This window comes from Vespula vulgaris, chromosome 5 (genome assembly GCF_905475345.1).
Source record: "Vespula vulgaris chromosome 5, iyVesVulg1.1, whole genome shotgun sequence".
NCBI lineage: Eukaryota > Metazoa > Arthropoda > Insecta > Hymenoptera > Vespidae > Vespula > Vespula vulgaris.
This window is the reverse complement of record NC_066590.1, coordinates 2,612,501-2,628,093: the sequence shown is the minus strand read 5'-3', so window position 1 is coordinate 2,628,093 and position 15,593 is coordinate 2,612,501. Positions and strand designations below refer to the sequence as shown.

General features: G+C 30.3%; 1 protein-coding gene across 10 annotated transcripts in view; it reads left to right on the top strand.

Annotated features, from left to right (window-relative positions):
* Window positions 1-15,593, top strand: part of LOC127064224 (5-hydroxytryptamine receptor 1) — a 126,459-nt gene that overhangs the window by 38,220 nt on the left and 72,646 nt on the right. For all 10 annotated transcript variants that reach the window (XM_050994960.1, XM_050994950.1, XM_050994951.1 and 7 more), the window contains one exon: window positions 14,556-14,835. In XM_050994960.1, the coding sequence (XP_050850917.1) occupies window positions 14,707-14,835 (129 nt within the window). In that variant the 5' untranslated portion in view covers window positions 14,556-14,706. The remainder of the gene's footprint in view (window positions 1-14,555; window positions 14,836-15,593) is intronic.

The window sequence follows — 15,593 nt, the reverse complement described above, 5'->3', positions numbered from 1 at the left end:
CAGTCGACCGCTCTTTTGTCGTGCTTGCCGTGACGAGCAAAAAAATGCATAGTTAATTTTGCTACGTCACGCGCAGCAACCGCCCTCGTCGTTGCATCGTACAACTCTAGGCATGGTATAATGCACCTCCTCCTTCTCTCTCTCTCTCTCTCTTTCTCTTTCTCTCTTTCCTTTCTTTGCTCTCTCTCTCTCTCTCTCTCTCTTTTTCACTCTGTGTATTTCCTTGTACGTACATTAGAGCGTTAACCTTTAATGCTTCGCTTCGATTTCATGCTCCAAGAAATATTATACCAGTTCGAACTGTGTTACCCCTTTCGCACGAATACACACACTTTTTTTTTCTTCTTCTTTTTTTAAATACGACGAATTAGAACAGAACTTACATACGTCTATCTTTCTTCGTCCGTGATCGCTATAGTTGCCCCTCATTTTCATCTCAATTCCGATAATGTTTCAATTAGTACGCATTGAGACGTATTTAAATATAAATCCTCTTCATATTTCAACCAATTATAAATATGTGTGTGTGTGTGTGTGTGTGTGTGTGTGTGTGTGTGTGTGTGTGTGTGTGTGTGTGTGTGTGTGTGTGTGTGCGTATTTATATATGGAAAGAGCTTTTAACTAATTATAAAATAATTGCACAACTAATTATACAATAATACATTAAATCATACTAATAATACAACTAATTATATGAACGTAGTTATTTATAAGTATACAAAATTTGTATGATAGAAAATACTTATTAATATAAATAATTTGTTCCTTAATTGTGACACTTTGTAAATTATATTCCTTGTAAAATAATATTAATCGTAGTTAAAATAACAATCAACTCTCTCGTGTGAGAATGAATCCTTGAATTGAACGAAAAATTCTTTCCTTTTTTTTTTTCTTTTTTTTAATTTTCTTTTATTTATTTATTTTTGTCTTTTTAATATAAAAAATGAATCATTATCAAGTAAGACAGTGTTGACATGATATTCTTCTTCCAATACGATCTTATAAAATTTTTGTTTGCAAAAAAACAAATATCTAGCTCAATCGCATCTAAATTCTAAATTTGACGGAATAAAATCGCGCATCTAATCGAAGCTCGAAGACAATGCGAACAAATAATTTCGAATATGCTTACGAATGTTAAATCGAATGAAAAAGATAGATCATTTTATGACGAATCAAAGACGATAACGAAAGAATTTTTTCCGATAGATAATCCATCATCTATATGGAAGCTGTATTAAGGGGAAATGGTAGATGGCTGATCCGACACTAAAATCTTCCCTTCTCTCTCTCTCTCTCTCTCTCTCTCTCTTTCTTTTTCCTTTTTTTTTCTCGTCGTTTCTTATTACCTCGTATCAAGAACTAAACGAGACTACTTCGTCATAGTCTCTCGAAAAGTTAAGATAAAATAAGATGGATCACTCGAATCGCACAATTAAGAGATAAGAGGGTTTGAATGATTATAACTATTAGGTATATTAAGAGAAAAAGAAAAAAAGAAAAAGAGAAACCAATATTTATCGAGTATCGATTCGAAAATAAGTATTGGATATATAAATAAAGTTATATATTTTTTTTGTTTTTCTTAGGATAAAATTATTTTAATCGATTACGCGGATATAACAATTATGACGAAAAAAAGTAAAAAAATATATATATATAAAAGAGAAAAGAAAAAATCGATCGCCCGAAACGAATGATGAATTTTTTTTTTATTAAATTCATACATTATTTATTTTCTAATAATTTCGTTTATTCGATGAACATGAGATTTTAAATAAGTGTGTATACATACGTGTGTGTGCGTGTGTGTGTATAAGATAATTGGTAGTTCATTAATTAATATTATATATATATTTTTTTTAATTTATATATAATATATGTATATATAAGATAATTAGATACATTCAAAAATAAAAAACCGATATAAATACGTAACTAAGAAATTTATTATAATAACTTCTTGTCGATGCAAAAATTATCCCATATCGATCGTACGAGTCTATTAATTATTTCCGAAAGAAGGAAAAAAAATAAAGAAAAAAAAAAAAAACCTAACAAAAGAAAAAAAAAGAGAAAAGAATTAATATCGATCACCCGATAGAAATATAAAATAATTTAATTTATCCGATAATAGATATAATCACAAAGTTAAGAATCCATAATTGTTTCGTTTTTATAACATCAATTATTGTTTTTTTTTCTTATTATTATTATTTCTTTCTTTCCTATCAGATAACGTCGTATTTTTATGAATGAACTCTTCCTCGATCTCAGAAGAAAAAAGAAAAGGAAAGAAAAAGGGGGTTACATGCTGTGCGCCACGTCGTTTCTAAGAATTTTATACGGTGATATCGGTATAGCTAGTAGTCGTAGAAGAAAAACGATGTTTTTGTCGCCTCGACTACTCGACGTCGCCGATACTACTTGTCATTCGTTTTAAAGTGTATTAGTAAGGCTAGACCTTATACTTATATATTCAAGTACATATGTACATACGATAGAAGTATCGTCTATATATATATATATATAGTATGTTCGTGTACGTGTAAGTGTACATGTACGTGTTCACATATGTGTATAAAAAGCTGGGAACACTTTTTTCCTTTTTTTTCCCCTTCTTCTTCTTCTTTTCTTTTCTTTTTTTTTTCTTTCCTTTTGCTGATTCAACGTGACGGGGGTGGTGGTATTTTCTAAGAAATTATGTGGGTTGCTTGTGTCAGCGTTTTTCTATACATTAAACGTATAGATCGGAGATTTTTATCGCATTTTCCAATGATAATTTTCCTTTATAAGGTTGAAATCGTTCGTTTAGTCAGTATTTTGTGTAATATGTGTTCGTGTATTGATTTATTAACATGTGATGTTTGATAGATTTAAAAGAAAAGAAAAAAAATGTGAAATAAGAAAAAAAAGAAAGAAAGAAAGATCGTTTTATTAACGCCTGATGGATTTTGCTTGATGGGTTTTATTAAAAGAAAAAAAAGATAGAGTAAAGAAATGGAAGATATTCGTCTTTCATAAGTGATTATTTATTTATTTGTTTATTATTATTATTATTTTATTTATTTTTTTTTTAATCGAAAATCTTCAATATTTCATATCTGAATAAATAACGCGAACTATTAATATTTTTAAGTATATAATATTATTTTTAAATAAGCAATACTATCAGTATGTTTATATATTTTTATTTGCAAATGTTCGATATTTAATATCCGAATGAAGAACAGTATATAGGAACGTTTTTATCGAAAATTTTTAATATTTTCTATCTGTGCAAATAATAAAAGAACGTGCGTTATTTTAAATAAAAAAAAAAAAAAAACAAACAAAAAAAATAAACTTTGTATCTTATTGTTTCTTGTTGGAGATAAAAAAGAAAAAGAAGAAAGAAGAAAGAAAGGAATGTTTAATACTTTACATCCAAATGAATTAACATTATACGATTTTATCTTTTTCATATTTTTTTTTCTTTTTTTTTTTTTTTATTTATCGAAAACTTTCAGTACTTCACATGTAGATATAAATAACACTGCAGTCGTATCTTGTTCAGTCAGGCAGGTTTCAGTATTTCATATCTAAATAAACAATATTGACATTTTTTATGAGAAATTCTGACATCACTCTTATTGGCCAAATCCAATATTATTGTTAGCATCTATCTTGTTCCTTTACACACACACACACACACACACAAATATTTTTTTTCTCCTCTTTTTTTTTGTCACATTAAAATTATTTATATGCGAAAAATGTCATTGTATTTATGTGTATGCTTTCGACATATGTACATACATATGTAATAATTTGATCGTGTTTTATATGATCGATAATACGATGTCCCTTCTCTCTCTCTCTCTCTCTCTCTCTCTCTCTCTCTCTCTCTCTCTCTCTCTCTCTCTCTCTCTCTTTCTCTCGATGAAAAAGTAGAACGAAGCCGAATGCACTCTCGATACGTCGTTTAAAGGACAGCAAATGGTGTTCGCCATTTATCGATTCCCTACCCAAAATTGTATTCCCTCATCATCCATCTCTTCGATATATGTTCGCTAACACCTATATACATACATAAATACATACATAGATACAGATAGACCATTTGCATAGGTGTAGGTGTATGTATTAAAAAATCTACCTTTTCTGCTCGGTTTTCAGTCGAAAACGAAAACATAATTGATCGGTCCTTTAATTTGATCACTCTTCGAAATCACGTGTTTCCGAGTACCTTCTATCGACAAAATTTTAACCTTCGATATCTGTTCGATACATACATATATACATACATACATATATGTATATATATTGCCTGCAAATGACAGTATATATATAAAATATCCGATCGAACGTTTGAATATAGCTAATATCGAAATTTTGAATTTTTTCCTTTTTCCCTTTCTTCTTTTATTTTATTTTATTTTCTTTTTTTTTTTTTTAAACATCCAATTTCGTAAATTCAGCCGGTCATATTTATTTTACATTTTTTTTTCCTTTACTTTCGTTTCTCTTTCCTCTTTTTATTTTTTTATTACACGTTTCGTTGATCAATGAAAATTATTATTTATTTTTCTCTTTTGCTCGTTGGATATTTCAAAATTTTATTTTATTTTATTTTATTTTATTTTATTTTATTTCATTTTATTTTTCTTTCTTTCTTTCTTTCTTTCTTTTTTTCTCTTTCAGCACTTGCTAGCATATATGTGTCACACTTGTATATATACGTTCTTTATACACTATTCTATATACACTTTGATTCATGTAAATAATATTTTTTTTCTTTCTATCTTTTTTTTCCTTTCTTTCCTCTTCTTTTCTTTCCTTTTTTATACACACGATTCAGTAGTAGACAAGCGGATACCTAAGCGAGCGTGTCGATCGAACTTGGATATCTTACAACCCCTCTAAGCCAACCACGAAACGTCGAATTTGTCATCCGCCACTCCAACTTTGAACACTCGATTGCTCTTTGTCTTATCTTACGAGAAAAAGTGTTTGTGTATTTGACGTTTCTTTCGATAAACCGTTCGTTTCTCTCGGTTTTATCGAAATCGAACGTTAGTGCTTTCTTAAAAAATCTTCTACGAGAGAAAATATTGACTTTATTTTATTTCGTTTTCTTTTCTTTTATTCTAATCTTATTAGTAAAAATTGAAACGAGATATTGTTATTGTCGTTCTTCCTTTTCTCTCTCTCTCTTTTTTTTTTTTTTTTTTTTTTTTAAAGAAAAAATTAGTCGCCAATGTATTGAACTTTTTAATCAGACAATTAATTAAATCGAGGCATTCATTTAACATCGAAATCTCTTAAAATGATCTATGAGAGAAATCTATGGCAAAAAATTCACTTTATTTTATAACTCAATTCGTGATGATTAAAGTTATTTTATTTCATTCCATTTCATTTTGTTTCGTTGAATGAAATGAAATATAAGATTCTTCAGATTTCTCATTTGGATATCTATTATAATCAGGCTTGTTAACTCGATTAGAATTTTTTTTTTTTTTTTTTTTTTTTTAACGAAATATCTCAATTAGATAATATTGGCGACGTTATCAGAAAATTTATAAAAGGGCAATAAAATTATTAAACTTTTATCTAGACGATTAATTAAACTAGAATCCTTTCAATAAATTTTTAATCAGTAATATCAGGGATATCAAAATGTAAGCTCGCACTTTTTTGCAGGGATAATAGGTGTTAATATAAGTATCTACCTCGTATTCTAATATACTTATTATTATCCTATTACACGTGGGTGTATCCCTTTTATAATAGAATTATAAAAAATGATCGATAGTGTTAGCTTAATTTCATTCTCCGTTCTCCAAACTCTTGAATATCGTTTAATACAGTATTATTAAATAAATTAAAAAAAAAAAAAAAAGAAAGAAAAAGAAAGAGAGAGAAAGAGAGGAGAAAGAAATTTTTTTAATTCGTTCCTGACAAACTGTAGAAGAAAATCAAGAATAGAGAAAGATAAGTAAACAAAAAGAAAAAGAAAAAGAGAGAGAGAGAGAGAGAGAAAGAAACGTACCTAAAACAATATTTTTCTTGGGGCTCTCTTTTCAAAAGCATTATCGTAAAATGTCGCTTGAACATTGGAAACAATCTGCTACCGATCTGTCCGAGAAAAATATTTACCATCGCGCATTGAAATGGTGACATGGGTGAAAATGAAAAGAAAAAAAAAAAAGAAATAAAGAAAAAAAAAAGAAACAGAGAAAAACAAATAAAAAGGAGAGAAAAAAGCGAGCTTAACGCGTTGGAAATTACTATTGCGTGGGAGGAGCGTAAGATAGAGAGATGCGACAAAAAAAAAATAAAAAAGAAAATAAAAAGCAAAAAGGGGGAAAAAAGAAATGAAAAAATGAATACCAAAGGTCGATATCGTTAGTAGTTTCAATTACGTAGAGTCCAGAACGTGATCCATATTAATTATCATCTGAATTTAGAGATAATGTCGCGCTATTTTCTTTTTTTTATATTTTCTTCTTTTTTTTTTTTTTGACGAACTTTCCTTGTAAGAAGAAGAAAAAAAGAACAATAAATCAGAAAGTAGTAAAATCGAAAAAAGAAAAAGAAATCGATCCTAATACGTCCTTTCTTATATCCTCTTTATATAATAATTATAAGCAATGCGATTATCGACGATTGCATCGATTAATTGCATTTTAAATTACACACTAGAGATAATAAATCTTTTTCGCGATCTAGTTTTAGATTATTATAATATTTAAATTATTACAATTATTATTATTATTATTTTAATTGTTATTAATGATTATTATTATTCCTTCATTTTTACGAAATAATTCCCTCTCATATTTTTGTGATAATTTTTTTTCTTGCTTTTTTATTCTATTCTTTTTTTTTTAATATTGTAATCCCCTCTCTCTCTCTCTCTCTCTTTATCAACTTCGGTTATACTTACAATAAATATATCTATCTAAATTTACTATCCATACTAATATTTTACTATCTATACTAATTTACATAAATGTTATCAAGTATGGAAACTAGGAAACTCTTTGGAACATGAGGGTTTGACCGTGGAAGTTTTAGGGTAACCTAGACACACACACACACACACAGAGAGAAGAAAGAGACAGAGAGAGATAGAGAGAGAGAGAGAGAGAGAGAGAGAGAGAGAGAGAGAGAACAGTCGTTTTATCGAGGACAAGACCGTAGTTACTGTCAAAGCAAGAATGTTCTCCTAAGTCTAGGAGAATAATCGATGGCCATTAAATGAAGATAGGAACGAGAGAAGAAAATAAGGGGAAAGGCAACAGTTAAAATTTTCATCTCAAATAAAAACTTAGTTTCTCTGTGAAAGAGAAAAAGAAAAGAAAACAAAACGAAAAAAAAAGGAAGAAAGGAAAAAAAATGTTGTTCGCATTTTCACACAGCTAAAGGAAGAGTTTCACACAGAGAAGAAAAGAAAAGGGACAACCAAAAAGAGATCGTGGGCGCGCGTGACACACACACATATATATATATATATATATATATATATATATATATATGATAGAAAAAAAAACAAAAAAAAAAGAGAGAGAGAGAGAGAGAGAGATAAGAAACTTCTATTCCCGTCCCGTATAAATTGACTTCGAAAATGTCGCGATAACGATAAGTTTAAAGTTTTAACGAAAGCACTTTTCGAAACAATCCTAAGAAAACTATTAAGTATCGTAAAATTACGAGGGTGTGGGAGAGATATTGGAGGGAGAAGTAAAAAAAGAACAAAAAAAAAGAGAGAGAGAGAAAAGAAAAGGAAAAAGAAAGAAAAAGAAAGAAACAAAAAATAACAAAAAGGGCAGAAGGAAGGAAGGAAGGATATAAGAGGGTTACTGATTAGAATAGAAACTGATTAGAGCATGCTTCTCTCTCTCTCTCTCTCTCTCTCTCTCTCTCTATCAATCTATCTAAGTAACTAACTAACCATCTATCTATCTACCTATCTACCTACCTACCTATCTATCTATCTATCTATCTATCTATCTATCTATCTACCTATCTATCTATCTTTCTCTGTCTCCCATCCATCGTTCGCTTTTAATAGCGAATTAATCGACGAATCGGGAGCGTTGAACGAGCGAAATTACGTCACTTAAAGAGAGACACGGATCGTTCGGGGGTTTCTGTCAAAGTGGCATGGGTTTAGCGTTATCCCCATCGATCGGTATTCGTCGCTTACGCACTCGTCGTCGATGTCCACGTGTCAATCCAGCTTCCCTCTCTCTTTCTCTCTCTATCTATCTCTATCTCTCTCTATCTTTCTCTATCTCTTTCTCTATCTCTGTCTCTATCTCTATCTCTATCTCTATCTCTATCTCTATCGTTCTATCTCTCTCTCTAGTTCGTGTGCCGACAAATATCAACTTCCCGTCAACCCGGTAGACTTCGTCCCTCGACAGGTAATTTAGATTCACTATTCCCGGTATCCTAGATTTTCTTCTTGATCAAATCGAATCGAGTCGAGTCGAATCGAATCAAATCAAATCGAGTCAAAGAGATTTGTTTGTTGTTAGAAAAAAAAAAAGAGAGAGAGAGAGAGAGACAGGAAAAAGAAAGAAAGAAGCGAAAGAAACGGACAAACGTTTTCAATCGATACTTAAAACGTCCTAATTTTCGTACGACTATCTTTCTCTTTTCTTCTCGCGTGAAACTTCTTTTCTTCTTCTTTCTTTCTTTCTTTCTTTCTTTCTTTTATTCCTCCTTTCTTCTTCCTCTTTTCTCCCACATCTCAAACGGTTATTCTTTCACGATCTTTCTTTCTTTCTTTTTTTTTTGTCGATTCGTAAACGGTTGGAAGAGAGAAAAGCGAAGAAAAACAAATAGAAGGAGAGAGAGAGAGAGAGAGAATGAAATATTTTTCTGCAGGTTTGTCCAAGTACTTGTATGTATAAGTATTAGTATAGTCAATTCGTTGAAGTCGAATCAAATCGAATCAAAGAGTATCTATCTATCTATCTATCTGTTTCTTGTAACAAGAAAAAGAATAAGAAGAAGAAGAGGAAGAAAAAATATTTTCAATCGAAACTTAACGTCGTAATTCGTACGACGATCTTTTTTTGTTGCACTTGGAATATTTTTTTTTCCCTATCTCAAACGTTCTCTCGTTTGTTGTCAATTCGTAGAGTATGTAAGGGGATGGAGAAAAGCAAAGAAAAAAAGAAAAAAATAGAAAAAAAGAAAGAAAGAAATATTCTCTCTGCAAGTTTGTTCAACTACTTATATATGTACATACATAGGTATACGTACATACATACATACATACAGACAGACATATACACACACACACACATATCGTATTAGCATACTCGATTCGTTTGAAGAGAATGTTGTGGCTGATTTGACGAGTTTGTATCGCGTTTCGAGGATTACCATCGAATCGATAGAGATCGATGGTGGTGGGCATCGATGGGGATGACAGGGTTGGATCGGAGATGAGGGTGTTATCAACAACGAAACGAAAATTTATTCAGTATCTTCACTTTTCGAAAGTAAAGAGAAATGCCCAAGGGTGAAAATGTTTATACGGGGTAAGAAGTGTTTGGTTCTGTGAAATGAAAGGAGAGTAAAGAGATGGAGAAGATAGAGAAGAGAGAGAGAGAGAGAGAGAGAAGGCCAAGTGGGAGTTGAACGAGCGAGTTATAGGTGGTACGTTTCGTTAATAAGGAAAATCACAAAGGATCTCATAGTTCTATCTAAACATAGATTACTAAGGAACCTAATCGATCGTTTGTGTCGCTCCAATACTTTGTTACTAACTTGAGTTTCGTGACTTGGCAACGTTAATTAACTCTTTAGTCCCATTAACGCCATGATTAACAATGGCGGTTAGCCCCCTTAGGATAGCATTCTCATAGAATTATATCGGATTACTCTTTTATACGTTAATGTCTTCTATCGTGAAAATCTTTTTTCTTTTGTGATATATCTATCGATTTTACACGATATATATAAATAAATTTTTATATTTTATATAAGAAATAATTTATAAAGTAATAATAAATCTTAATATATAAATAGTATATATATATATAATGTAAGAATAAATATAAACAATTTTATATAAAAAAAAAAAAAATCGGGAAAAACTTCTTTGTTAAAAAATTTCAAACAACCCTTGGAAAAGGATTGCAATGGAGACGATAAATTTTATGATCCTTGTTGGTTCTTTTCTTTTTTCTATTTCCTTTTTAGTGAAAGAGATTTCAAGATCATTTATCAAGATGTCGACAATTCGTTATCTTAAACAGGAAAACATAAATCCTTTCCTTATAATAGCGACATATTCTACGTTAACAAAAAAAGTAGAGATATAAACGAAAGAACAAAAAAATTAATTTCCTCTGAAATATTTTCTTATATCAATTTTCAATTTTCTGCTACCGTGCTTTCTCTCTCTCTCTCTCTCTCTTTCTTTCTCGTACACAATTCTCTCTATAATACTACAATAAAAATAAAGTATGATAAAAGATAAATGTTCTTACATACTATCCAAACTTAAAAAATTAAAAGTTAGTCCATATCACTTGAGATTTACTATGCCGTCCGGGATCTTCTTTCAAAGAATTTTGACTCGTATCGAATATAGATCGAATTTATAACGTTATCTTTATAAAGAAACTAGGAAAAAGATATTTGTGTAGTGAAAACTTATATACACACGTACACGTACCCACACACAATATACGCCACCGTAAAGCAAGGAAAAGCTTGACTCTATACACACACACACACATATACACGTACTTTTTAAAAGAGAAAAATAGGAAGTTACGAAGAAGGATAGCGATAGCGATGCAACGTTCTGGATAAATTCCAGATATGGAGTATATAGAAAAAGAGAGAGATAGATAGATAGAGAAAGAGAGAAGGAGAGAAAGAGAGAGATAGAGAGAGAGAGAGAGAGAAAATCTTCTGGGAGCGACGTTGGGAAATTGAGAGTTTACCGTATTATCTTTCGAAAAATCTTCCTTACTGGCTCGATTTCGTTTCTTCCTTCCTTCCTTCCTTCCTTCCTTCCTTTCTTCCTTCCTTCTTTTCTTTCTTTCTTTCTTTCTTTCTTTTGTCCTTTCTCTTCTTCTTCTTCTTCTTCTTTTTTTCTTTTTCTTTTATCCTTTCATTGGATAATCGAGAGGACTTTTCGATTATCGAATGTTAACGAAGTTCTAAACGAAGTTCTAAACGAAGTTCCTTCATGAATCCTTTGCGATTCGATAACTATCGAAAATCTATGATCATCGATGATTTTTTTTTCTTTTTTTTTTCCTTTTTTGCTTTCTTCTTTTTGTCTCTCTTTTTTTTTTTTTTTTTTTTTTTAAATTACGTTCGGTTTACGATCGGTTACATCGAAGTGTTTCTCTTTCCATGTTCTTCTTATAACGAATTACGATCGATCCTTACGAACAACGATTGTTAATCTACTTAATAATTGTTTAAAAAAATTTCATCGCATTAAAAAGGAATAAAATCGTGGACGCATTGATTAAACGGCGAATACTTCGTTACAATTTTTCTTTCCATGGCTTTAGCAATTTTTTTTCGAGGATATCGATTATATATTTATTGATTATATATTATTTTTTTTTCTTTTCTTCTCTTTTTTTTTTTGTAATATCACGCACCTATAGACAATGTGCTCCGTCAAAATTTTTTGCTATGCGACAATTACAAACGAAATAAAAAAGAAAATTAAATTGATAGACGAATCAGCTGATCATATACGTATCAACTTTAGCAATCACTTTCCAAGAATACATCGATAATCGACGATCCTATATATCCGTTTAATTAAATAAAAAATATCATCCGTCAGAAATCTCTATGAACATAACGGGAATAACAAAATTCATCGAAAACGAAAATAAATAAATCCGGGTATCGGTTGACGATATTGTCAACTTTATCAATCATTTTCCCGTGGGTATATTAATTATCGACGATGTCCTATCGTTCATTGTAATAAAATCAAAAATATCAATGCTTCGGATGGAATATTTTTATATGCGTCGAAAAGAAAAAAGAAAAAGAAAAAAAAAAAAATTACAAATGTCATCGAACAAAAATAAAATCGTCACGATCAATTTGAACGATAAAATAATCTCCTTTTCTATAAATCGATATAATCAACGATATACCTATATATTATGCTTGTTATATTTAAATATGCTTTGAGTATACATAAAATATGATAATTATTATACATACGTTTGTGCTTATATATATATATATATATATATATATATATATATATATATATATGTATGAAAGAGAGAGAGAGATAGGAAGCTTCGGTCTAATCTCATGAATATCGCCGAGAAATGCAAATGGTGTTTTCCGACGTTAAAGCGAAGTTTCCCGTGTTGCGTTTGCGTTTGCGCCCTATAGAAGGTTTACCATCGATAATTGCTTCGTATACCGCGCAATCTGCAAGCCGAGTTTCTCCTATTAACGATAACGCATCGTCGCATTACACCATCTACGTTTTACAATCTTTTTTCTTCTTTTCTTTCTTTTTCTTTCTTTTTTTTTTTTTTACATGTGTGTGTATATATATATGTTTATCCATGTAGGTACGCGTACACGTAAATATTTTCTGCATCTCTCCTCGTTTGCGCACACTTGTTCGTTTGTAGAACGTTTAATAAAATTTATTCAAACGTCGATGTAATATTTTCAATCGTATTTGATTTCTCTTTGATGGTTTATATACGAGATATATCTATAATAACTATATTCTATTTCATTTGAAAATAATTCAATTTTACATGAATATATTCACGATATGTGAAGGATGTGTTATGTAAAGAAGAAAAATTAATAATTATATGATTATAATTATATAACAAGAATTATATATATATATATTATATAAAAAGTAGAAAGGAAGAAAAAAAGTTTAGACATTTTATAAAAAAAAAAAAAAAAAAAAAAAGAAAAGAGAAAAGAAATATATTATAATCAAAATGAGATTAGTCGAAACTCGATAGACTTTTTCTTTTCTTCGCGAACTTTGTAAAAATCTCTCTTTCTCTCTCTTTTGCTCTATCTTTCTCTCTATCTCTATCGTTATCTCTATTTCTCTCGCAAAAACCTGAGAAAGAAAAGCTCTCTTGATTACGCGAGATGTTAAAGTCGAAAGTTTCGAAAATTTTAAATGGTGGTTGAATGGTAAAGGAGGGGAGAGGGTGGGGGAGGGGGACGATGTAGCGGGCAGAGAAGGGAACGAAGGGACGAAGGACGAAAGGACGGGGAATTTGCGGTGGCTTTTACGAAACTGTGCAACGATTCAGGTACTTTCAACTACTGCGTTAAAAGTGGCCCTCTTTTTAATGGCTAAAAATACGGTTCAATTTGAGAACTCTTCCAAAGAGATAGAAGATAAATGGAAGAAGCTTAAATGTTCCTAAATGTATATCGCGTTGGGTAAGTTGAAAAAAAAAAAGATAAAAGAAAATTAAAACGAAAGGAATAAATGAAAAGGAAGAAAACAATTGAAATTTTTTTAAAAAGAAGAAAAAAAAGAAGAGAGGAAATGGAAAAAAGGAAAAAGAGAAAAACGGCCATTAAACTCTAAATCTCGAGAAAATTTATTTGCGGACGAGTAACGTGCACTGTTTGAGAATTTTTTGCTTTCAAATCTCTCTCTCTCTCTCTCTCTCTCTCTCTCGTGTAAGGAGAGAGAAAGAGAGAGAGATTGGTTTCTTTTTTAAATCCATCACACTCTCTACACATACCAAACCACTTTAATATCATTTAAGTTATTACATAGAAATGTTACTAAGTTATTGCAAACACGTTTTTCTATATTTTTCTCATATTTTTCTCTAACGATCCTCTTCAATCGTCGAATCAATTATTTTACTTTTCATTTTTAATCTCTTTTCTCTTTCGATGATGGTGATTACGCAAATATCGTTGTTAATAATTATATCTAATTTTTTTATTTTTTTTGTTTAATAATTTTTAAAAACATTTTCTCATCCTTGAAAGCATCGACGTTAAATAATCGATAGTTTTCAAAGAAGTATTATTAAAAAAAAAAAAAAAAATGAAAAACGACAAAAAAGGAATCTCACTTATATGTTCGATATTGCACAACACGTTGTAGAACAATTGATACTTTGGAATTATTGTCAATTGAAGAAAAAAGAGAAAGGATGAATAAATAACAACGCACTTATAATTGATGCACTGTACGATAATCAATAGTTTAGAATAAAAAATCAATAGTTTTAAATAAAAAAAAAAGAAGAAAAAAGAAATGAACAAATAATATCGTATTACTTATCTTCGATTGCACAATAATTAATAGTTCGCAATAATTATAAAAAAAAATATATATATACTACATTCGTATATCCGATACCTATTGCATTTATATCCAATAACTTGTAATATTTATGTCTGATACAGTTATAATTGTGCAACGAATGACAACTAAAATAAATAAATAAAGAAATAAATAAACTGTTGTTATATCAATCGAATAAATTAATTATCTTTTTATCGTTTTTTTTTTTCTGTTTTTCTTTTGACCGTAGGATCGTCAAAGGTCAAAAAGTTAGAAGGTAGAAATTCCCATGCGCGTTCGGAGCAACCGTGGAGGGCCACGGTCGAAAGGAGAGAAGGAGCATGACGTAGTAATCGGCGAGGGGGGCGTTTGGGATGCTCCTGACTTTCGGCTAGGGTCGTATGGAGGGGAAGGACGAGACCACCACGGAGGACACCCTATTTTTCAATCTGACGACCATCGACATCAACGACAACGACGAGTTACTTCCAAGATTTCCCGGCAAGCATTCGCTTTACACGCCTTTTCAGGTATATTCGTCACTCTTTGATAAATCTAATATACTCTCTTTTTCCTTTCTCCCTTACTTTTTCTTTTCTTTTCTTTTCTTTTTCTTTGTGGCCTATCAACTTTAGATCTAGCCTAAAAAAAAGAAAAAAAAAACGATTTAAACTTTTACCAACGTGGATTCGAAAAACTTTTTCTTAGGCGATTTGAAAGAAACGAGAAGAGATAAAGATCATTGCAATGTCCTCGCGATTTTTTTTTCGGCTGATTATTTATTTATTTATTTACTTATTTATTTATTTCGATCTGTTTTCTTTTCTTTTCTTTTTTAAAGGTGTAACTTCTTTTTTATTCTCTTATCTTTTCGAGCCTACCCTGTTAAATCCATCAATAAATAAATTATTCCTATTCTCGAAATCGGAGATACGAAATATGATATTAATTATCGAATTGATCGTTCCAAGCGATGATTTCAAATTGATCTTTGAAATTGATCGTACTTTAATAAGCAACTTGAAGCTTTCAAAGAAGATTAGAAAATTTGTTGACATTTTTTGCAGTGAAATTATTAAACGATCTTAATATCACAATAACGATACTGAAAATGATAATAATACATGGAAATCCTTGTATGAGAAGATCTTTTCAAAAATCAGTCAGACTTCGATCGGATAGAATTTAATAATAGAAATATTCCGATTAGAGATTGGATGGAGTAAAGTGAGATTACAGGGAGAAGGAAAAAAATTAAAAAAAAAAAAAAAAAAAGGAGTACTCTTGC